The sequence below is a fragment of the Artemia franciscana genome, chromosome 2, assembly GCF_032884065.1.
Source record: "Artemia franciscana chromosome 2, ASM3288406v1, whole genome shotgun sequence".
NCBI classification, from domain to species: Eukaryota; Metazoa; Arthropoda; class Branchiopoda; order Anostraca; family Artemiidae; genus Artemia; species Artemia franciscana.
The window spans coordinates 31848292-31872962 of NC_088864.1; the positions used below are offsets into that span (position 1 = coordinate 31848292).

The window sequence follows — 24671 nt, forward strand, 5'->3', positions numbered from 1 at the left end:
TGGGTTATTTTGCCTTTGATATTTATGTTGCCTTGGATTCTTTGCGTTAGGATTACTAGATTGAGTTGTTTCCAGGGTTGAGTTTCTGGTGCGTTGTTTTTTATTTTGAATTGAAGCGTTTAAGTATTTGATGTGTCTATTTAAAAGACGTTTTGCAAAACTTTTTGATGAAAAGTAGAAAAAGAAACATCAAAACCTAAAACGAGCAGAAATAAAGTCAAAGTCAAGTCACACTTCAAACAAACCGAAATTTATAAGAATAAACAAATAAAACTAATGACAAACAGAAATTAAAATGAAAAATTAGGTCAGATTTATAAAAGAAATAGATATCCCTATGAATGAACAATTCAAAATTAAGCTAAAAGAAACATATTACGATCAGTTGGTTTTTATTTGTCATAAAATGAAATATTCAAGCTGAAGGGAAAAGAAAAATTATTAGAAAAATGGATTTGCAACTTTCAATTTATTGTCACCATCAAACAGTTCGAGGTAACGTGCTATAAGTAAGGAGCAACCCGACTCACAAGTAACCGTCACCCTAAACAACGGAATTTTGATATCAATAGTTACATCAAAAGAATCAGATTTCTATATTGATTTTAAATATATACGTTTCATCAAGTTTAGTCTTACTCATCAAAAGTTAGAGCCTGAGAAAATTCGCCTTAGTTTCGAAAAAAGGGGAAACACCCTCTAAAAGCCATAGAATCTTAATGAAAATCACATCATCAGCTTCAACGTATCAGATAACCCTAATGTAGAGGTTTGAAGCTCCCATCTGCAAAAATGCGGAATTCTGTATCTTTTGCCAGAAGAGAGATCATGGATGCGTGTTTATTTGTTTATTTACTTCTTTTTTTTTCCCAGGATGATCGTATCGACCCAGTGGTCCTATAATGATGCGAGAGGGCTCATTCGAATAGAAATTAAAGGTTCTAGTGTCCTTTTAAAGTTACCACAAAAATTGGACAGCAACTAGGCCCCCTTCCACGTTAATTTTTTTCCCGAATTCACCGGATCAAAATTTTGAGATAGCCATTTTGTTCATTAAAAAAATGTAATAACTATTCAACTAGTCTTTGAAGATGACTTAATCCCCCACAGTCCCCCGGGGAAGGGCTGCATGTTATGAACTTTGCCTATTGTTTACATATAGCATTGGATATTGGGAAGTATACAGACGTTTTCGGGGGGCTTTTTTTGGTTGTGGGGGTGTTTGGGGTGGTTACTTGGGAGGATCTTTCCTTGGAGGAATTTTTCACGGGTGAAGAGAATTTCTATGAAGGGGGCGCTGGATTTTCCAGTATTATTTAAAAAAACAATCAGAAGTTAAATAAAATAACAAGTTTTTTCAACTGAAAGTAAAGAGCAACATTAAAACCTAAAACGAGCAGAAATTATTACGTATATGATGGGGCTCGTCTCCTCTTCAATACCTCGCTCTTTACGCAAAAACATTTTTAGTAGTTCCAATTCATTTTAGTAGTTTCAATGTTTCAATTTTATTCTAATTAAACGGCCTTTGTGATTCAGGGGTCATTCTTAAAGAATTGCTAGAAAATTGGAACTTTAGCATAAAGAGCAAGGCACTGATGAGGAGGTGAATCCCCTCATATTACATATATGAGGGAGTTCGCCCCCTCGTCAATACCTCGTCCTTTACGCTAAATTCCGAATCTTGTTAAATAATGGCCGATATAACAATAATTTGTTTGTGTATATTTTTCAGCATTTAATTTTGTCTTAAGCAGCTTTATAATTTTGATTTTTACGTGATAACAAACCAAAGATATTTTATATCTTCGGCTTATGGTTGATATTAAATAAAACAAGAGCTAAGAGCTCATATGGCACTTGGGACGAGGTCGGAAGAGCCAAGAGCTCATATGGTATGAGCTCTAGCAGAATTCTAAGAATAAATAGATTGCTTTAAAAGGAAAATCAGATACTTAATGCCGATCGGGATTCAAAATAAGAGCTCTGAGTCACGAGGTCCTTCTAAATATTAAAATTCATTAAGATCCGATCACTCACCCATAAGTTAAAAATACCTCAATATTTATAATTTTTCCTCTCCCTTCACCCTGCCAGATGGTTGAATCGGGGAAAACGACTTTATCAAGTCAATTTGTGCAGCTCCCTGACATGCCTACCAATTTTCATCGTCCTAACACGTCCAGAAGCACCAAACTCGCCAAAGCACTAAACACCATCCCCTAACTCCCCAAAAGAGAGCGGATCCAGTCCAGTTCCCGCAATCGCGTATTTACGACATTTATAAGCGTTTTCCAAGATTTCCGGTTTCCCCCTCCAACTCCCCCCAATGTCAACAGATCTGGTCGGGATTTGAAATAAGAGCTCTGAGACATGAGTTCCTTCTAAATATCAAATTCCATTAAGATCCGGTTACCCGTTCTTAATTTAAAAATACCTCAATTTTTCTAATTTCTCCAAATTAACAACACTCAGCTCCCCCCCCCAAGAGAACGGATCCGTTCCAATTATGTCAATCACGTATCTATAACTTATGCTTATTCTTCCCATCAAGTTTCATCCTGATCGATCTACTCTAAGCATTTTCCAAGATTTCCGGTTTCCAAGATTTTCGGTTTTCCCCTCCAACTCCCCCCAATGTCACCGGGTCTGGTCAAACCTTAAAATGAAAGTTTTAAAGCAAAAGATCTTTCTAAATATTAAATTTCATTAAGATCTAATCAGCCGTTTGTAAGTTACAAATACCTCATTTTTTCTAATTTTTCCGAATTCTCGCCCCCCTAAACTCCACCAAAGTGAGTGGATCTGGTACGGTTATGTCAGTCACTATCTTGGACTTGTGCTTATTCTTCCCACCAAGTTTCATCCTGATCTCTCCGCTTTAAGCGTTTTCCAAGATTTCCGGTCCCCCCTCCCCAATGACACTGGATCAGGTTGGGATTTGAAATAAGAAATCTGAGTTACGAGGTCCTTCTAAATCAGAAATTTCATTAAGATCCGATCACTCCTTCTTAAGTGAGAAATATCTCATTTTTTCTAATTTTTTCGAATTAACCCTTCCCCCCAACTCTCCCAAAGAGAGCGGATCCGTTCCGGTTATGTCAACCACGTATCTAGGACTTGTGCTTATTTTTCCCACCAAGTTTCATCCCGATCCCTCCACTCTATACGTTTCCCAAGAATTTAGGTCCCCCAACTCCCCCAATGTCAGCGGATCAGGTCGGGATTTAAAATAAGAGTTCTGAGACACAATTTTTTTCCAAACATCAAATTTCATTAAGATCCGATCACTTTCTCGTTAGTTAAAAAATACCTCAATTTTTCTAATTTTTCATAATTAACCCTCCCCCCTCCCAACCCCCCCCCCCAAAGAGAGTGGATCCGTTCCGGTTATGTCAATCACGTATCTAGGACTTGTGCTTATTTTTCCCAACAAGTTTCATCGCGATCCCCCCACTCTAAGCGTTTTCCAAGATTTTAGGTTCCCCCCAACTCCCCCCAATGTCACCAGATCCGGCCGGGATTGAAAATAAGAGCTCTGAGGCACAATATCCTTCCAAACATCAAATTTCATTAAGATCCGATCATCCGTTCGTAAGTTAAAAATACCTCATTTTTTCTAATTTTTCCGATTTAACCATCCCCCACTCCCCCCCCAGATGGTCAAATTCGGGCAAACGACAATCTTTAATTTAATTTAGTCTGGTTCCTGATACGCCTGCCAAATTTCATCGTCCTAGCTTACCTGGAACTGCCTAAAGTAGCAAAACCGGGACAGACAGACAGACCGACAGACCGACTGACAGAATTTGCGATCGCTATATGTCACTTGGTAGATAACAAGTGCCATAAAAAAGCAAGTTTTTTCCAACTGAAAGTAAGGAACAACATTAAAACTTAAAAAGGATATAAATTATTACGTATATGAGGGGGTTGCCCCCTTCTCAGTACCTCACTTTTTACGCTAATGTTTGACTTTTAGTTCCAAAAAACGTGAAAATAGTCCGATCAAATTTTTTAGAAAGCCATTTAGCCAATAAAAGTAAATAAATATACAAATTTCGTTTTAACTATTCAGGTACGGTGAGCCAAAACCAAAACCTACATTAATTCAAAAGGTTCAAATATTAAACAAAAAAGAACATGTTTTGACTGAAAGTAAGGAGTGACATTTAAACTTAAAACGAACAGAAATCATTCCGTATATGAAAGGGGCTGTCTTCTCCCTAATGCCTTGCTCTTTACGGTAATGTTTTTTGTTGTTTCAAAAAACAGAGTTGTGAGAAAGAGCCAAACTTTAGCGTAAAGAGCGAAACGTTGAGGAGGGGACAGCCCCTTTCGTATACGGAATAATTTCTGTTCTTTTTAGGTTTTAATGTTGCTCCTTACTTTCAGTTAATTTTTTTTTTTAATTAATATCTTTAAACGAAAACTTTATTTGCCACTATTTTCCTTGTGACTCTAATTAGTTTTGAAATGCCTGGATAAAACTTTCAAAACTTCCGTAATTATGTTTTTAGACGTTAGTATGTATTTTTTTTAATAAAAATGTTTATAATCTTTATATTTCATCTCTATTTCGTTCGGAATGCCCGAAAGATCTAAACAATGAGACCCCAGAGGAAAACACAGTCTGAAACTAATATATGATTCTTCAGAACTAACAGTTTAGCATGAAAATGTGGTTTGTTGCTACCTGTTACAACCAAAATGCAAGGAATTAAATCTATAGGATTCAAGGAATATATTAAGCTGCAGACTGATTCGGTGCCGAAACTAGCTCAATCAAAGGCGTGGGTGACTCATCTTAAAAACGAGTTAATTCCTGACTTGATGCTGATCTCCAAATCTGTGCAATGACAACCTAAGTTCTGACAAGGTGCTAAAACCAAATAAGACTAGAGCCAACCCCACTACCGATCTTTTATCAGAAAGTTACGCAAGTAGCATCTTTTTGAAAATGTACCCTCTCACCCCTCAGCATCACTCCACCACCAAATGTTATCAAGAAAGGTAGTCATATTGCACATTGTCTGAGAGAGACTCAAGGCCCGAGGATTGAGCTCTAGTGTCTAAAGAGCATTTTACTACTTTCAAAGGATGAGAGCCTAAACAAACAGGAATCTGCACTTAAAAAGGAGCACTAAATAAACCGACGAGGTTCACTTTGTGAACCTTATGTTTTTGTTTCCTAAAGAGGGAGTTACAATTTTTTATTTTTCTGGCGAACAAAACCGAAGAATATTCGTTGACATCTACATGGACATTCTTTTGATCAAGTACTACAAAAACGAAAAAGCACATTCGTAAAGCGAAATGGGCAAAATTACACAAAACTACCAGAAATACATTGTCGCTATAAGTGTAAAAAGTGACATTGCGTGTAAATTATAAGCCCGGAAGAGAACAGTGTCAATTCCGTGGGAAATCCTCGTCCATATCCGCAATAACAAAGGCGGTGGTCGCCCACAGTGCCAAACATAAATCTAAACTTTCTGGGTTTTCCACTGTCATAGTGTCTCCATTGGAGTGATGAAACCAGAAATATTTGTCATTTTCATTCAAAATACTAGCTCCTGGAATACCTGCGTCTGTCCAAAAAGTTATGTCGGAACTAACGTCGCTACTCCTTACAAGAGAAGTGGCGTTTATACTTTCAAATAAAGTTAAGATCTTGCTTATAATACAAGCTCCTTTATCACCTCCTCCAAAAATAAGACCTGTAGGCCTAAAGGTCCCCATATCTGACTCCATGACAAAAGTAAATTTTTCCAAATTACTTTTGTTTTTCTCAAAATAGGAATTAGCACCAAGAAGCCCGAATTCCTCTCCCGTCCATAAGATGGTGCGGATGGTCCTTTTTGGACGTAGATTAAGCATATGAAGAAGGCTCAAAGCGTTCCAACTTATAAATGCACCGCCACCGTCATCCATGGCACCTTGACCTACATCCCAGCTGTCAATATGACCAGAAATTATAATGAGTTGATCAGGCATTTTGCTACCCACAATATCGGCCATGAGATTATAGGATGTAGCTGGTGATAGATCCTTTTCTAACATTTTCAGGTGTATGATAACCTTGATTCCTAAAACGAAATATAAACCATTAAGGATAATATTTAAACACACTATTTCTAAGGCTATACTTTCAAAGGGCAAAAACTTAGCCCTGTGTATTTGTGGAATGTTCAGTGATTTTGCAGGGGAAGGGGCCAAACAAATCACAAAGAAGTGAGTTCCCAAATCTAGTGGCTATGTCCCTGTGTCCTAAAACACAGTGAATTTTTCCAAGACGAAGAATGTATTTAAACTGTAGTTAGTCTATAAAATTATTACGAATATCCCCTATCGTTTATCAGAATAATGATCAATAAAGGAAACCTATAACGGGAATGAATTCTTATTGTTTATAAAGGGACTGAGAAAGGGCTGACTTTTTTCTTTAGTATTTTTTTTTGGAGGATGGTGGAAGCAATCAAACAGTTAAGTCTCGCTGGCTCATGCTATTCGAATTGCACAATAGTTGGAATTTTGAATTTACTATCACTTGTTGTAAATTAGTGCTATTTGGTCACAAATGATATGACATCCCCCTCATTTGCTTTTTTAAATTAATTTACAAAAATTACATAAACAAAGTTTTTCAAAGAAAAGTAAAAAGCTATATTAAACCTAGGACAAGCAGCAAGAAAGTTTGTAACCCAAGCTTAAAGGCAATATAAATCACTATCAAAACAAGTTTTTCAAAGAAAAGTAAAAAGCTAAATTAAAAAGAAGACAAGCAGAAATAAAGTCAGAGAGTAGTTCAAGTGTAAAACGAACAAAAATCCCTATCAACTAATGATTGAAACTCAGAACGAACAGAAATTACAATATAATTGAGTTAAACTCAAACCAAACAAAACTACCACAAACAGGAGTAGGGATAAAGATCTTTAGGGCTTGTGAAGACCAAACTGTCATTTGCACTTTTCTGAAAGCCAAGTGCAGTTTAAAGTTTTCTATGTCATAACTTCAATAAATACAAAATTAGTGAGACTTTCAGGAGTTAAATCAATATATATATATATATATATATATATATATATATATATATATATATATATATATATATATATATATATATATATATATATATATATACATGTTAACCTGTCAATCTATCCTTCATGGATGTTTTTGTTTTTTTTAATTTTGGTTAATGTGATGATTTCTGTCTTTTTTTGTTGAAGTTATAATAAATAAATGCTCACATCTCAAAATAAGAAATATTTTCAGTAAAATAAAATGACGTTTGGGTCATTACCTGGCTTAAAGGGCGATGACCCTACTCCTTTTTGTGATAGTATCGTTCAACTTAGGTTTAACTTGGTTATATATTAAATAACTGATAACTGTTTTTTTAACTGAAAGCAAGGAGTGACATTACTACTTAAAACGAACAGAAATTACTTCGTAAATGAAAGGGGCTCCTTTTTTATCAACGCCCCGGTGTTTACGCTCTCTTTGGGGGAGTTAGATGTTGGGGTTCAGTGCTTTGGCGAGTTTGGTGCTTTTGGACGTGCTAGGACGATGAAAATTGGTAGGCGTGTCAGGGAGTTGTACAAATTGACTTAATAAAGTCGTTTTCCCCGATTCGAACATCTGGGGGGCTGAAGGGAGAGGAAAAATTAGAAAAATTGAGGTATTTTTAACTTGCGAGTGGGTGATCGGATCTTAATGAATTTTGATATTTAGAAGGACCTCGTGACTCAGAGCTCTTATCTTAAATCCCGACCGGCATTAAGCCTCTGATTTTCCTTTTAAAGCAATCTATTGATTCTTATAATTTTGCTAGAGCTCATACCCTATGAGCTCTTGGCTCTCGGCTCTTCCGACCTCGTCACAAGTGCCATAGGAGCTCTTAGCTCTTGTTTTTAATCGGGATATTATATGAGTACTTAAAGATTAGAAAATTTAGAAGGGTGAAAGGAAATGTTGAAAAACTATGTGAGAAATATAGGACGGAAAAAAAAATTATTTTCTAGAAATGAAAAAGAAGAGGAAACGAGGAAAGGAGTTACATCCAGAACATCTCAGTATGGACCAAGCTCCACGGGACACAAGAAAGAAAAGAAGAAGAATTTAAAATATGTGTTAGACAAGAATTTGTATATTTATAATATTTTAGAGTAAATTTATTTAAAAAAAGCATCAGTGATTTACGATAAAAGAACTAAATACAACATTTATGCAAGTGTACCTTTCGATTAGCATGATCCAGCAATTCTCAAATGGATACTTGTGTATTATAGCGACCGCAATGTTGTTCTTGATCTATCGTAAAACCGGTTTCTCTGAGTGTCCTCAGAGATAATTAGCTTAGCGTCAATGAGATAAAATACTATGCAGGTAATTAAATATCTATTATATAGAGTTGGTTAGGTCAAATATTTAATATAATACTTTCTGGGCAGCCTGTTTTCCATAGTCCTCTTTAGTAGTTTCCTTAATTTTGTTATTAAAGCATTATATTTTCATCTTAATTTGGTATATTTCATTATGATTAACCCAACTCAACTTCTTGAGCGTGATCACTATAATGCATAAGTACCCTCAAAAGTCTAAGTGCTTTCACTCCCCCTTCCCCCACCAAGAGAAATAAAGAAGAATTTTCAACTGAACAATAATAAGATAACTCCAGAGGCGCCATTTGGGCCAAATCTTGGGGTCGGCATGGGGCATTTGACAGAACTTGAGACTTTTATTATGTTTTCAAAGTTTACAATGAATAATAGCAAATAGCGTAATTACCCCAAGGGTTGTCAGGTAATTACGCTCTGTGGCTAATAGGCGTGCAGTTAGTTCAAATCATTTCAACAGAATGGATTATGTTGGACATAATGGATAATTATGGCCGGAAAAGGGCCCTTTGTGATGGAAGCTTGGGCCCCCTGGAAAATCTGGGGTGGGCATTTGCCCACCCCTGACTCCCCCAAATGGCGCCTCTGGTTAACTCATGTTATAAATTTTACTTATGTATCGTTATCCCGATGAACGTTGAGACAGACTTATAATAGTTTATCAGCCTTAAAATAGTTCATAAACTGGCCTACTATCTTCGTCTTGGAAAAAATTGGCGATTTTTACCTTTTTTGGATACAGGGATATAACCACTAAATTTGGGGACATACTCCTTTGTGATTAGTTTGACCCCCTCCCTCACCAAAGCACTGAACATTCCACAACTACGGTTCTAGTCAGATCAATGTCAATTACAAGCTATTCCTGCTCTAATATCAAGTCTAAGTCTATATTTTTAATCCTTTGGCTATGGTGCACGTTGGTCAATCAGTCAACGACCTTGGCATTAGTGTGTGGAATTTTTATCATGAAATCAGCAGGTTTTGAGTTACCAGAAAGAAAAAAAACTATTTGACATGTACTTGGAGTACCAAGTTATTTTACAGTTAGATGAAGAAACCTGTGTGATAAAAAGCCTCCAGGTTGACGCTTAAATTTTTCAACATAGATAAAATTCCCAAAACATACCTAAATGCTCATGAGATCCATGCTCAGCAATTCAATGCTTAAGAAAGGAACTGCAGCCCAAATACTTTCACAGTCACCTTCTAATAAGGCTATGGCAATGACACACCCTAATATTTTTATTTTCTATTTCCAATATGATTTCTGACAATTTTCATCCAAATCACCTCCTTTTGCCCTTATGACAGGCTTCTACCACCCTTCACCCCAAACACATTCCTGCGCCGTGTACTTCAGAACCATTATTCTCAAAAGACAATATATATATATATATATATATATATATATATATATATATATATATATATATATATATATATATATATATATATATATATCTATCTATATAAAAATAAGTTGTCTGTCTGTGGATGGATGGATGGATGTGTCAGGTGACGTCACCTGAAAAAACTGGATTAGGTGACGTCAAAACTGAAAAAACTAAAAAAAGGCAAAAACTACAAAAAAAACTAAAAACTAATAAAAAAAATAAAAAAGCTAAAAAACTAAAAAAACTATAAAGGTAAAAACCAATAAAAAACTAAAAAAAAAAGTGAAAAAACTAAAAAAAGGCAAAAACTACAAAAAAAAACTAAAAACTAATAAAAAAAGTAAAAAAGCTAAAAAACTAAAAAAACTAAAAAAACTAAAAAAAGGTAAAAAACTAAAAAAAATAAAAAATAAAAAAAATAAAAAATAAAAAAAAACTAAAAAAAAGGAAAAAACTGAAAAATAAGCTAAAATAAAGGTAAAAACCAATAAAAAACTAAAAAAAAAAGGAAAAAACTAATAAATGACGACACTCAAAGAGAAAGCGACCAGGACATGTACACCGGGATACAAATGACGACCGGGACACAGGGAATATAAATAACGACCGGGACACAGGGACACAACTACAACGGGGACACCGGGGGAAACAGGGGGATATAAATGACGACCGGGACAAAAAAACTAAAAAGAAATAAAAACTAAAAACTAATAAAAAAAACTAAAAAATCTAAAAATCTAAATAAGCTAAAAAAGAAAAAAAAAGGAAAAAAATAAAGGAGAAAAACAAAACTAAAAAACGAATGTATATACAGACCGGGACACCGGGATACCAAGTTTTACGTAGTTAAAACCATATATATATATATATATCTATATTCACAGGTGGGACATAGGGACACAACTACAATGGCGCGTAACTATTATGGCGCGTAACGACTTACGCGCGCGGGGGGGCTTGGGGGGGGGCGCGAAGCGCCCCCACCAACTAGGTGTTGGGGTGGCGCGAAGCGCCACCCCAACAGCTAGTATATATATATATATATGCATATATATATATATACATATATATATACATATATATATATATATATATATATATATATATATATACATATATATATATATATATATATATATATATATATATATATATATATATAAATATATATATATATATATATATGTATATGCTTGTGTCATCTTTAGATTGCATCTACTTTTTTACTTAAAAGTACCAGATCAGCTAAGCTTCATTACAGGCTGCGCGACAATAAATACTTAAAAAAAAGATAGCAAAAAAAAAATATAATTTTCGGCACTTAAGAATTGAAATATTTTATTTAATTATTCAGTTCTGAAAAGTATTGCCATGTTTTACTAACTATATCAAATTGTGCTTTTGCCAAGCTATTTTATCAACGAAAAGAAAATATCAATTGAATAAAAAAGCAAAATATAACCATCGAACTCGTCTCACTTCACTCAGAGCAGGCGGTCGGTGCATGTCTCACTCGGGCTAGTGTAAATTCTTAAGATACTTCTTAAACTTTAAAATTAATACTGCGGGATGGGGGAGTCGGCAGAAACTCTCATACTTTAAAAAAAAATCTGTTCTTTTAACGTCACTTGCTAATTTGCTAGGATTACAATGCTAATTTATTAGGACAACAGTAAGAGTGAGATGATAACTCAAAACATAAGAACTACAAGAATTATAAATGACGACCGGGACACTCAAAGAGAAATTACAAACTGGGACACCGGGACACAAATGACGACCGGGACACAGGGAATATAAATGACGACCGGGACACAGGGACACATCATTAGAATAATGAGGTATAGATCTGAATACGGATTGTTTTTCCCATGGACAATTACATGTTGCATGTTCAAGGGTCAGTAAACCTGACAATCTATTTATATGCAACATATATATATATATATATATATATATATATATATATATATATATATATATATATATATATATATATATATATATATATATATATATATATATATATATATCTATTCACAGGTGGGTCACAGGGACAAAGCTACAATGGCGCGTAACTAATATGGCGCGTAACGACTTACGCGCGCTGGGGAGCTTGGCGGGCGCGAAGCGCCCAACAACTAGGTGTTGGGGTGGCGCGAAGCGCCACCCCAACAGCTAGTATATATATATATATATATATATATATATATATATATATATATATATATATATATATATATATATATATACATATATATATATATGTATATGTATATCACTCTTAAAGGATCGGGACAAAATTTGAACTTAGTGTTAAGAGCGAGGTATTCACAAGGGGGCATAGTACAACTATGCTTCTCGATGTTTATCACAGCGATTCGATAAAAACAGCTTCTTTCATATAGTCGGGCAAGCAAAGAGGCGATATATTTGGTTTGAAAGACATACCAATTAAATCTGAATTGGTTTGCTTAAATGTTATTTTTTAATAGTATAGCTACCTCGATTGTACAGTCTTTGTAGTAGTTCAGCCCCTTCGATGGATATACATGCAATTGGTATTTTTGGCACTTCTTCTTCATAATGTGTAAAACCCGTGTGCGGTGAATCTATGGAAAATGGAGTAACTGAGCGAACTAATGCAGCTGCAGCACCTAGTTTCGCAGCTTCAACTGCACCAAGCCCTCGATATATGACAGTTTTCCCATAGCTTTCAAACTCTTCGTTATAGACAACTATCTTCCCTTTAACCTGAAAGAATATAATTATTTCCTGTTTCGTACCAAGCTTTTCGTTTGACATGTAAGTGACATAAAATCACATAAATAGATATGTATTCAAACCAAATATATTAAAGGCAGTAAGCCATAATCGATGCTTACAACACACAACCTTGTTCATTTGATCGACAGGATTCAAAGAAACCTGAAAAAAACAGCATAATTCTTGAGATTTTTTTTTATCTTAAAGAGGCTTTTGATTCACCTCCCTACAGAATTTTAGTTTTAACAGCGTTTAAAATTATTGTATCCCGTAATTTAAACTTTTAAATGTATTAAAAAGGATAGTATTTGTTATGATTTTTATTCATTTTTGATCGACATCGAACAGTTAAGTGCACGAAAATTTAGTCTAATCCCATCTCCACATCGGCAGCATCCCTCCATCTAATTGTAATGGTCTAGTTTTGTTTACGGCAACAATTTGTAGTGTAGGTAGTAAGTACCCTGATTGAGGAAATTGACAAGGATTTATGTACGCTGGATTTATAATTTCAGTATCAAAATTGCCCTCTTGAAATATTCTAAGCTTTGGTTGAGAGGGGAACTAACTTGACCATGTTTAGTAGTGTTAATTTTATTCGAACTTCTCCCCTTCCTTCATCCAATCCCTTTTGAGATGACCATAAATAGAATTTTACCCCTTCAAGCAACTGTAAATAGTGACGCTAGATGGACTACATTAGAAACACACATATCCTATGTTCCTTAGGAACATACGTTCATCTATATTCTCTTAGAAATATTTGAAACTCTAATATTTTTAAACAAGCAAATTCCTTCGTCTCACTCCTTAAGCTCCCAAATAAAGTTCATTTTGTTTGCATTTACTTGTCTTTTTCAATGGCCGCTATAGGAATGCTACTGTCCTGTGTTGTATTAAATAAAAAGACGTTCAGAAATTAAACAAAAAAACAAGTTTTTTTAACTGCAAGTAAGGAGCGACATTAAAACTTAAAACAAACAGAAACTATTTCGCATATGAAAGGGGTTGTCCCCTCCTCAACGCCTCGCTCTTTTGCGCTAAAGTTTGACTCTTTCTCACAACTCTACTTTTTAAAACAATAAAAACTTTAGCGTAAAGAGCGAGGCGTTGAGGAGGGGACAACCACTTTCATTTACGAAATAACTTCTGTTCGTTTTAAGTTTTAATGTCGCTCCTTACTTGCAGTTAAAAAACTTATTTTTTTATTTAATTTTTGAACTTTTTAAATTAATGCATGTTTTGATTTTGGCTCACCGCACATGAATAATTAAAACGATATTGGCATATTAATTTTTTTTGTCTAAATGACTTTCTTATAGTTTTGATTGGACGATTTTGATAAAAAAAGGGGTGGGGGAGAAGGCTCTCCAATTTTTAGCTGCCTTATTTTCTAAAATAAGGCAAATTTTTTCAGGATCGTAAATTTTGAAGGGTGACACTAAACTTAATGAAAATAATATATTTAGAAGCAGCGTAAAAATGCGATTCTTTTCTTGTAACTATTGGTATCAAAAATTCCATTTTTTAGAGTCTCGGTTATTATTGAGCCGGGTCGCTCTTTACTGCAGTTCGTTACCACGAACTGTTTGATTACAGACTTTCTATGAGCCTTGCGTTAAAGCTGAATTAATACAAAAGTCTGCCCAAAAATGGTTTGATAACGAGACAAAATTAATTATTAAACTACTGAAAAATGGTCAGCTGATCAATTTAAAGTGGAAAATTGCTGATCTTTTTCTTCACTTTGGCAAAGCCAATGTTAGTTCTTGTAAAAGCTAGGATGCTTTCCCTAATTGGTGGCCTACTCAAGCAGCATTTTCTTAGGTGCCTCTTATTTCTCCTTCATCGCCTGTGCAGAAAGGGTATCAAAATAGTTTGATACCCTTTGTTACTTAATTTATCCTGTATTTACTTCTCAATAATTAAGTCTTAACCACCAGCTACTTTGCTCCCCATCCTATACTTTTGCCACGTTTTTAAACAGTGGTTTTTATCTGTTAATGTTTCTACAGATTATCCCTTTCTTTTTAAGTTTTGGTGTAGGACTTATTATTACCTTTGGCAGGCCAGAAATAGAGTAAATCTTTGAAAATAGGGATGCCACCATCAATAAGACAAGTCCTAAAATTAAAGTATTTAGCCACCTATCGTTTTCACTATTATATATTGCTGTTTTTCTGTGGAAAAATACAATAATGATTTTATTACTACAGTAGTTATACGAGGGCTATTCCGAGAGTGACTTTTGTCTTAGAATGAAAACAAACCGAGATGTTTTTTTTTTTTCAAACGAAAATATTGGAGATAATCTGGCTTAAAATTAAATGTTTATTGCAACAGTATACCAGCTTAGTGATCCTTCCACCATTTTATTAACTAAGACAGCAGCCACTTTATATTGATGAGGAGATTCCAGAGGTGTTTAAACATTTTTGTATCAGTCGTTTCTGTAATAAGTAGACAATCAGCTCCGGTAGCAACATACTGATGCTCTTCCAACGAAGGAACAATAGCTCCAGGACAAAATGAGAAAATATTTCCATGCATTAGAAAAAAAGGCTCATTGTAATTGCTTTCACAGATAAGAAGTCTTTTTTCATTTTGGAGGTGACTGGGTGGAAGGATACTCGGACACATAATAAGTGACACCAACTCCACCCCAGTTACAAAGCAAGAATAATATGGTTGAAATGTAAAAGGAAAAAACTGCACAAAGAGGATGCGAGGAACCTGATTCACAGTTAAAATATATGGCTTTCGAAAAGTTTATGTTAAACTGTAGTTTAAGAGTAGAGTCAAGTGTGTGTAATTATCGAGTTAAACAATAAATTACTTAACTTAAAGAGAACCCAGTTAAAATACAGATTCAAAGCTTAAAACGTAACTTTTATAGAAACAGCGAATTTAAAAATCTCCTGAAAACGTGTTCCTTTCTGCTACAGCGAAACCATTAAATAACTTTGTAGACATTTTGGCACCAGGTTCCAACTTAATGTAAAAAGCTTTAGCCGAAAATAATACGGTAATAAAAACATTCCAAGGAATTGATTGCTAAAGACAATTTAGTAATAGACATCAGTAAATGTAGTACCATTCCTGTCATTGTAACTATCACCTTACCTGTGTGTGGATTTCCACCATATGCATTGCAATTGGTGGTTTGACAGGGAAATTAATAGAAGTTTGGTAGCTTATCATCAATATGTGTTTCAATTTTTCAATTTTTCATGGACCCCTTCCCTATCTTTATTCAAAAAAAATTACCGTAAATCAATTTTTTATCAAGATTATTAAAACAATACATATTGAAACAACAAAAAATGCTTTTGTGACTCGGTCGCTACACTTCTAAGTTTTGAGAAATTCATTCGTTCCTTCAACAACTATCAGTTTCAAAACAAATTAAAACAACTGCAAACTAAGCAAAGATTCCGATGACTTAAAAAAGGATAGTTATGCAGAGTCAGATGCTACGATTTAGTCAGGTATACACGAGTTAGGCACCCTGCCTGCAGAACCTAGGCGTGTTAGGTAGCGCTAAGGTTTAGATAGTTGTAAGCTCACTGATTCATGAAAATGGTCGGATAGTAATGTCATAAGAAAATATGTTCTCGGATACCTGAAAGATACCTTAAGGTATCTTAAAGCTACCTTAAGACAATTTGACATTCGTCAATAATTTGATGGGGATCTTAATGCATATACCATTCAGCAATGGCTACAGTTTTAATAGGCTAACGTCAACAAATTTGGAAGTGACTGAGAATTTGTGCTAAAATACATAAATTTATCTTTATAACTCTGAGAAGACACCAAAAGATTTCTTTCCAGAGAAATTTCATCTAAACTATATTTGTTATGGGCTTAGGGTGCCATTATTGTCCTAATTTTTTTTTTCAAATCGTGCGTGATAACAAACTGTAAGTAAGGACCGGCAGGGACAAATAGTAACTGGAAATTTAAATACGGAATTCTGTCAAATATATACATATATATATATATATATATATATATATATATATATATATATATATGTATGTATATATATGTATATATATATATATATATATATATATATATATATATATATATATATATATATATATATATATATGTATGTATATATATGTATATATATATATATATATATATATATATATATATATATATATATATATATATATATATATATATATGTATGTATCAAACAGTTCGTGGTAACGAACTTTAGTAAGGAGTGGCCCGGCTCAATAGTAACCGAAACTCTAAAAAACTGAATTTTGATACAAATAGTTACACCAAAAGAATTACATTTTAATGCTGATTTTAAATATATAAATTTCATCAAGTTTAGTCTTACCCATCAAAAGTTACGAGCCTGAGAAAATTTGCCTTATTTTAAGAGAATAGGGAAAACACCCCCTTAAAAGTCATATAATTGTAGCGAAAATCAGCGTATCGGGGAACCCTACTTTAAAAGTTTCAAGCTCCTATCTACAAAAATGTGGAATTTTGTATTTTTTGCCAGGAGACAGATCACGGATGCGTGTTTATTTGTTTTTTTTTTCCCCAGGGGTGATCGTATCGACCCAGTGATCCTAGAATGTTGCGAGAGGGCTCATTATAACGGAAATTAAAATTTCTAGTGCCCTTTTAAGTGACCAATAAAATTGGAGGGCACCTTACACCCTCCCACGCATATTTCCCCCCAAAGTCACCGGAACAAAATTTTGAGATAGCGATTCTGTTCAGCTTAGTCGAAAACCTAAGAACAATGTCGTGGGGACGACTTAATCCCCCACAGTCCCCGGGGGAGGGGCTGCAAGTTACAAACTTTGACCATTGTTTATACATAGTAATGGTTATTATTAAGTGTACATACGTTTTCAGGGGGACTTTTTTGCATTGGGGTGTGAGTGGGTCGGGGGAGTTGGTTACGTGGGAGGATCTTTCCATGGAGGAATTTATGATGAGGGAAGAGAATTTCCATGAAGGGGGCGCAGGATTTTCTAGCATTATTAAAAAAAAACAATGAGAAAATAAATAAAAAATTTTCACCTGGAAGTAATGAGTAGCATTTAAACTTAAAACGAATATAAAATATTACGTATATAAGGGGGTTCGTCTCCTCCACAATACCTTGCTCTTTACGCTAAAGTATTTTTAGTAATTTCAACTATTTATTTTACGGCCTTTGTGATTCAGGGGTCATTCTTAAAGATTTGGGATAAAATTCAAGCTTTAGTGTAAAGAGCGAGGTATTGATGAGGGAGCAAAACCGCTCATATACGTAATAAAAATACACAAATATAGAAGCTCGTTACGTAGGTTAATTCGTAAGGTACGTATGTTTATTACTAACAAAAACATGCGTACAAAAAAATAGAAAACATCTAGTTGTATTTTTAAGTAGTCAAAGATTGGAGGGCAACTAGGTCTCCTCTCCCTTCCTTTTTTTATCAAAACCATCCGATCAAAACTGAGAAAGCCATTTAGCAAAAAAAAAGTCACGTGCGGTGAGCCAAAATCAAAACATGCATTAATTCAAAAACATTCAGAAATTAAATAAAAAAACAAGTTTTTTTAACTGCAAGTGAAGAGCGACATTAAAACTCAAACCGAACATAAATTACTCCGTATATGAAAGGGGTTGTCCCGTCTACGTTGCCTCACTCTTCACGCAAAAGTTTTTTTTATTGCTTTAAAAAGTAGAGTTGTGACCGAGTCAAACTTTAGCGTAAAGAGCTAGGCGTTGCGGAGGGGACAACCCCTTTCATGTACGTCTGGGCTTAGAGTCATAACCTACGTCTGGGATATGGTTCAATAGTAGACAAATAATATTTGTGTTAAATTTTGTAATATTCTCCCTAGTTTATGTTTGTATTTACAAGTTTATGTCTGCACGTGGTTGAAATATTTGGTGGTCATTGCTTTCAGTCAATGACTTGAAAAAATAGTTTTAAATTGTGCACTAGTGAAACTGATTGTATTCAACTTTTTGAATTTTAATACACACACATTAGATTAATCTGCAAAGTAAATCTCTTAATGACAAAGACAATAAAGTACTTCCGGGTATCCGTTTTGGACAAAGCCGTTGAACTACCAAAAATTTGAAAATTCGATCTCTAAACAGCATGACGTGCACTTTCTAAGCGAGTTTTTTTTTACTTTCAAGATTTTTAAGACTGATGTATTGTTGTCACAAATCGGGAAGGTTTTTCTCTATTGATGATTCATAATAAACAGTAAGCTGATAACTAAATATAACGAATTTTCCATCAGACGTTACATTGTAATTTGCTTATTGCTTCTTTTTCACCGTGTCTGAAGTCTAAAATACAGTTGTATAGTATTTCATCCATTATTAATAATAATAAGAATGGCATGTCTTTGACTTAAATAGGTTTTTGCTAACCGTGCTTAAAATCAACTCACATAACAAATAAAAAAGACAAAGCGAATGCTAAATATCGACTTTTCTTCTTTTTTAAATCGTACCCTATTAAAAAAAAAAAAAATACAAGGAAAAAAACGTAGTACAAGAACATTTAGGCTACTGCTAGCAAATGTTGTTTCAAATAGGTTTCTTCTCTTCTCTTTGATTACCTTCGTTTCACATTTATTTTCTGAGCAAGTCCGTAACATAGAAAATTCAAGAACGAAGGGTGGGGGAAGGAAGAACTCGAAGAATACAGACCATGTTCTTCTTGGTAGGAGAAGTTGAAAGTATACATCTTGCAAAATAAGGGAAACGAACTTAAAATTGTCCAAACCGTTTAAGAACGACTGCTCAAAGATAAGGGTTACTTAACGGGAATAAGAAGCATTTTTGAAGGACTATGGAACTTCAGCGTAAGGAGCAAGCTAATGAAAAGGGGAGTTCTCCTCATTTCTAGAGTACCTTCTCATTGGCTTAAGTTTTAATGTTATTCTTTACGATTGACTTTGAAAAACTAGTTTTTTATATTTAATATTCAGTGAAGTATTCTATTGTCGTTTCCTCATTACAGCCATACTTTACACATTCCTAGGGTGATAAAGCGTTCTTAAAGACGCACAATCAAAGACAAAATAATAATTATTAAATTAGCGTATAAGAAATAAGAACGAAGCGAGTTGTATTCTAGTTTGAACAAAGAGATCGATTAATATGAAGATCGTTTGCAACAACGATCTAACTCTAAGCCGCAGAATTTCAGCTATACGATGCAAACCGATTCTGTTCCTTAAAGAGTGCGAAAAAAAAACAATTGAAGTTGCAGTTTCAGAAAGACTCGATTCAAAACAAACTAATAACTAAAACAAGCTTATTATTTGATAAATTCAAAATATTCATACTCTTTTTATTTCTTTGTTATGGCCATTGTGGGCATCTTACACATTTCACTCTGCGCATACACTTTTTTTGCCTTACGTTAGCTGACCCCCATTTTAATGCAACCATATTTGTCCCAAGTCTCTTATTTGGACTTGTACTATATTATTTGGTCTTATTTGGACTTGTACTATATTATTTGGTCTTATTTGGACTTGTACTATCGATTGACAGTTCAGAAATAGGTAATCAACTTAAAAATACATACTGAAAAAGTACATACTGAGCTTCCTAGGACCAGAGACAGTAATGCCACGGGATGGCTTATTCGTTCCTAAAATTTAAGTGGTCCATACAAGATAAATGGTTAATTTAGAAATTCATTTTAAAGAGTCCGAAGATATATTACGGAATAGCTTATCTGGCACATGAAAATCACAATTTCAGTACATACCACTGAAAATTTTGAGATAACCTTCTTGTTTAATTGACTGGTTTGTATAAAAAAATTGACTTATTAATTATTATTCAGACACAATTTCAAGTTTCAATCACTAATTAGCTTTATTTTTCCTCGTCGAAAGTTTTGATAGAGCTCTTTACTTTTCCTTGAAAAATTTTTCAACGGTAGCATTTTAAAATTATTAAAAGGCGGGCTAAGGGGATTTTTTTTTAAATATAATTACACTGTTCAAGGAAAAAAAATGTTTTTTTCCTAATTAATTCTTTGATTGTTGCTCTTGAACTATAGAAAGGATAAAAAGCTTACTTTACAAAAGATCCAGTCCAAAATAATCATATTTGAGCTAAATTTTAAAATAAAAAAATTACTAAAATTAATTTTTAAATTGACCTATTGTCAACCTGAAAGGTTCTATTCACATTCAAGACGGCTAGTCATGGGCACTACAATAGGGCTACCTATGTGAAGAGCGAAGTGGGCACATTGCATTATTTATTTATATTTTTTATGTGCCAATGCAATTTGTATGGAAGGAGTCGTAGAAACTTCAGAAAGGGTTCAATTGATTTACAAATGAAAGTTCTAGTGGCATTTTAAGAGTCAAAAGTGATTGAAGGACAACTAGGGCAACAATTCTGTTTCAAAATTAGAGCTAATATTGTTCATATAGATGTTAATAACGAAAAATATTTAATGATTTATTTACGATTTATTATCGTTTTAATGATTTATTAGTTAATGACGAATAATAAACCCACTGCTTATTGTTGACTATACCATCCGACCTCATTCCAAACAAACCAGAACCATTCTTTTAATTTTTCTGTTCGTTTTGATTTTGCTGATGATAGCACCCTTATTATTATATTAAAAGTTCGTTATAACGAACTGTAAGTAAGGAGGGACGTGGCCAAATATTAACCAAAACTAAAGGAAATATTTTTTTGATAACAATAGACACATCAAAATAATTTTTCTGAAGGTTTCAATTTCATATGCTTAGTTGATCCCGATATACTACAGAAACTAATTTCAAGCCGTTCCTGAGATACTGCAGATGCGCTTTATAACATCCTGGATGGACACAGTGTTTCCCGATTTAGATAAATATCCCGCTCAACATAGCCTAAAAGTTTCAACTAAATCCCCTAAGAAACTCCCAGAATAGGGAAAAATACCTGGATGATGAGTTTAAGATAAAACTACCTCGTTAGGAGTTTTGTTCTGAAGTTCTTCGAAAGATTTCACTACTAGAATTTCTGATATGATGCCTTCAATTGGTGTTGCAACACTTGGACCCAAGCCAATTACTGACAAAGGCTGAAATCTAGGGTGTATCATAGCTGCCATCTCTTCACCTCTAGAAACAGGAAAAATCTGATTAATTTGAAAAAATCAAACTGAGCAGCCTAGTACTACACTGATTTTCTTTTTAGTGCTTTCAATCCGGTTGGTGAAGCTTTCAAGCCTCTTGATTAATGAACTGATCAAACTATATGAGATCTTTTTTAATTTCACAATATAAACAATTTTAAAAAAGTCGGAGGGGGTGACAACTTCAGAGTTGCGATAACATTAGAGAAAACAAGAGCTAAGAGCTCATATGGCACTTGTGACGAGGCGAGAAGAGCTAAGAGCCAAGAGATCATATGGTATGAGCTCTAACAAAATTCTATGAATCAATAGATTGATTTAAAAAGGAAAATAAGAGGCTTAATGCCGGTCAAGATTTAAAATAAGAGCTCTGAGTCACGAAGTCCTTCTAAATATCAAAATTCATTAAGATCCGATCACCCACTCGTAAGTTATAAACCCCCAATTTTTTCTAATTTTTCCTCTCCCTTTTGCCCCCCAGATGGTCGAATCTGGGAAAACGACTTTATCAAGTCAAATTGTGCAGCTCCCTGACACGCCTACCAATTTTCATCGCCCTAGCACGTCCAGAAGCACCGAACTCGCCAAATCACTGAACCCCTCCTCCCAACTCCCCCGAAGAGAGCGAATCCAGTACGATTCTGTCAATCACGTATCAAGGACATTTGTTTATTCTATCCACCAAGCTTCATCCCGATTCCTCCACTCCAAGTGTTTTTCCGAGATTTCCCCCTCCAACTCCCCCCAATGTCAAAAGATCTGGTCGGGATTTGAAATAAGAGCTCTGAGACATGAATTCCAACTAAAAGTCAAATTTCATTACGATCCGATTATCTATTCGTAAGATAAAAATACCCCAATTTTCATGTCTTCCAAGAATTTAGGTTTCCCCCTCCAATCCCCCGAATGTCACAGGATCTGGTCGGAATTTGAAATTACAACTTTAAAGCACAAGATCCTTCTAACTATCAAATTTCATTAAGATCTGGTCACCCATTCGTAAGTTACAAATGCCTCAATTTTCAAAATTACCCCCCCCCCCCAATTCCACCAAAGAGAGCAAATTCCGGTCCAGTTATGTCAGTCACGTATCTTAGACAGGTTTCTATTCTTCCCATCCAGTTTCATCCTGATCCCACCGCTTTAAGTATTTTCTAAAATTTCCGGTCCCCCCAACTGCCCCCCCCAATTACGCTTGATCCGGTTGAGATTTAAAATAATATATCTGAGTTACGAGGTCCTTCTAAACATGAAGTTTCATGAAGATCCGATCACTCCTTCGTAAGTTAAAAATACGTCATTTTTTCTTATTTTTCAGAATTACCCCCCCCCCCCCAATTGAGCGGATCCGTTCCAATTATGTAAATCACGTATGCAACACTTCTGCTTATTTTTCCAACCAAGTTTCATCCCAATCCCTCCAATCTAAGCGTTTTCCATCATTTTAGGTTGCCCCACCCCAAACTTCCCCCAATGTCACCAGATCCAGTCAGGATTTAAAATAACAGCTTTGAGACACGATATCCTTCTAAATATCGAATTTCATGGAGATCCAATCACCCGTTCGCAAGTTAAAAATACGTCATTTTTTCTAATTTTTCAGAATTAACCCCCCCCCCAACTACCCCAAAGAGAGCGGATCCGTTCTGGTTATGCCAATCATGTATCTAGGACTCGTGTTTTTCCCACCAAGTTTCATCCCGGTCCCTTCACTCTAAATGTTTTCCAAGTTTTAGGTTTCCCCCTCCCAGCTCCCCCCCCCAATGTCACCAGATCTGGTCGGGTTTAAAATAAGAGCTCTGAGCCACAATATCCTTCTAAATATCAAATTTCATTGAGATCCGATCACCCGTTCGTAAGTCAAAAATACCTCATTTTTTTAATTTTTCAGAAATACCCCCCCCCCAAACTACCCCAAAGAGAGCGGATCCGTTCCGTTTATGTCAATCATCTATCTAGGACTTGTGTTTATTTTTCTCACCATGTTTCATCCCGATCCCTCCACTCTAAGTGTTTTCCAAGTTCTAGGTTTCCCCCTCCCAACTCCCCGCCCCCGTCACCAGATCCGGTCGGGATTTAAAATAAGAGCTCTAAGACACGATATCCTTCTAAACATCAAATTTCATTGAGCTCCGATCACCCGTTCGTAAGTTGAAAATACCTCATTTTTTCTAATTTTTAAGAATTACTCCCCCCCCAACTACCCCAAAGAGAGCGAATCAGTTCCGATTATGTCAATCATGTATCTGGGACTTGCGCTTATTTTTCCCATCAAGTTTCATCCCGATCCCTCCACTCTAAGTGTTTTCCAAGATTTTAGGTTCTCCTCCTCCAACTCCCCCCAATGTCATCAAATCCGTTCGGGATTTAAAATAAGAGCTCTGAGTTACAATATCATTCCAAACATCAAATTTCATTAAGATCCAATCACCCGCTCATAAGTTAAAAATACTTCATTTTTTCTATTTTTTCCGATTAACCGGCCCCAAATCCCCCCCCCCCCCCAGATGGTCAAATTGGGAAAACGACTATTTTTAATTTAATCTGGTCCGGTCCCTGATGCATTTGCCAAATTTCATCGTCCTAGCTTACCTGGAAGTGCCTAAAGTAGCAAAACCGGGACTTTAGGTTCCCCCCTCCAAATCCCCCCCACGTCATCAGATCCAGTCGGGATTTAAAATAAGAGCTCTGAGACACAATATCATTCCAAACATCAAATTTCATTAAGATCCAATCACCCGCTCATAAGTTAAAAATACTTCATTTTTTCTATTTTTTGCGAATTAACCGGTCCCCACTCCCCCCATATGGTCAAATCGGGAAAATGACTATTTCTAATTTAATCTGGTCTGGTCCCTGATACGCTTGCCAAATTTCATCGTCCTAGCCTACCTGGAAGTGCCTAAAGTAGCAAAACCGGGACCGACAGACAGACCGACAGACAG

The 24671-nt window shown here is 35.0% G+C and overlaps 1 protein-coding gene across 3 annotated transcripts in view; it reads right to left on the bottom strand.

The window, feature by feature from the left end:
- Window positions 1-234: 234 nt before the first annotated feature.
- LOC136040210 (carboxypeptidase Q-like) overlaps window positions 235-24671 on the bottom strand; it is a 68818-nt gene continuing 44381 nt past the window's right edge. For all 3 annotated transcript variants that reach the window (XM_065724404.1, XM_065724413.1, XM_065724393.1), the window contains 3 exons: window positions 21559-21712; window positions 12307-12556; window positions 235-6089 (listed from right to left, as the gene is read on the bottom strand). In XM_065724404.1, the coding sequence (XP_065580476.1) occupies window positions 5413-6089; window positions 12307-12556; window positions 21559-21712 (1081 nt within the window). In that variant the 3' untranslated portion in view covers window positions 235-5412. The remainder of the gene's footprint in view (window positions 6090-12306; window positions 12557-21558; window positions 21713-24671) is intronic.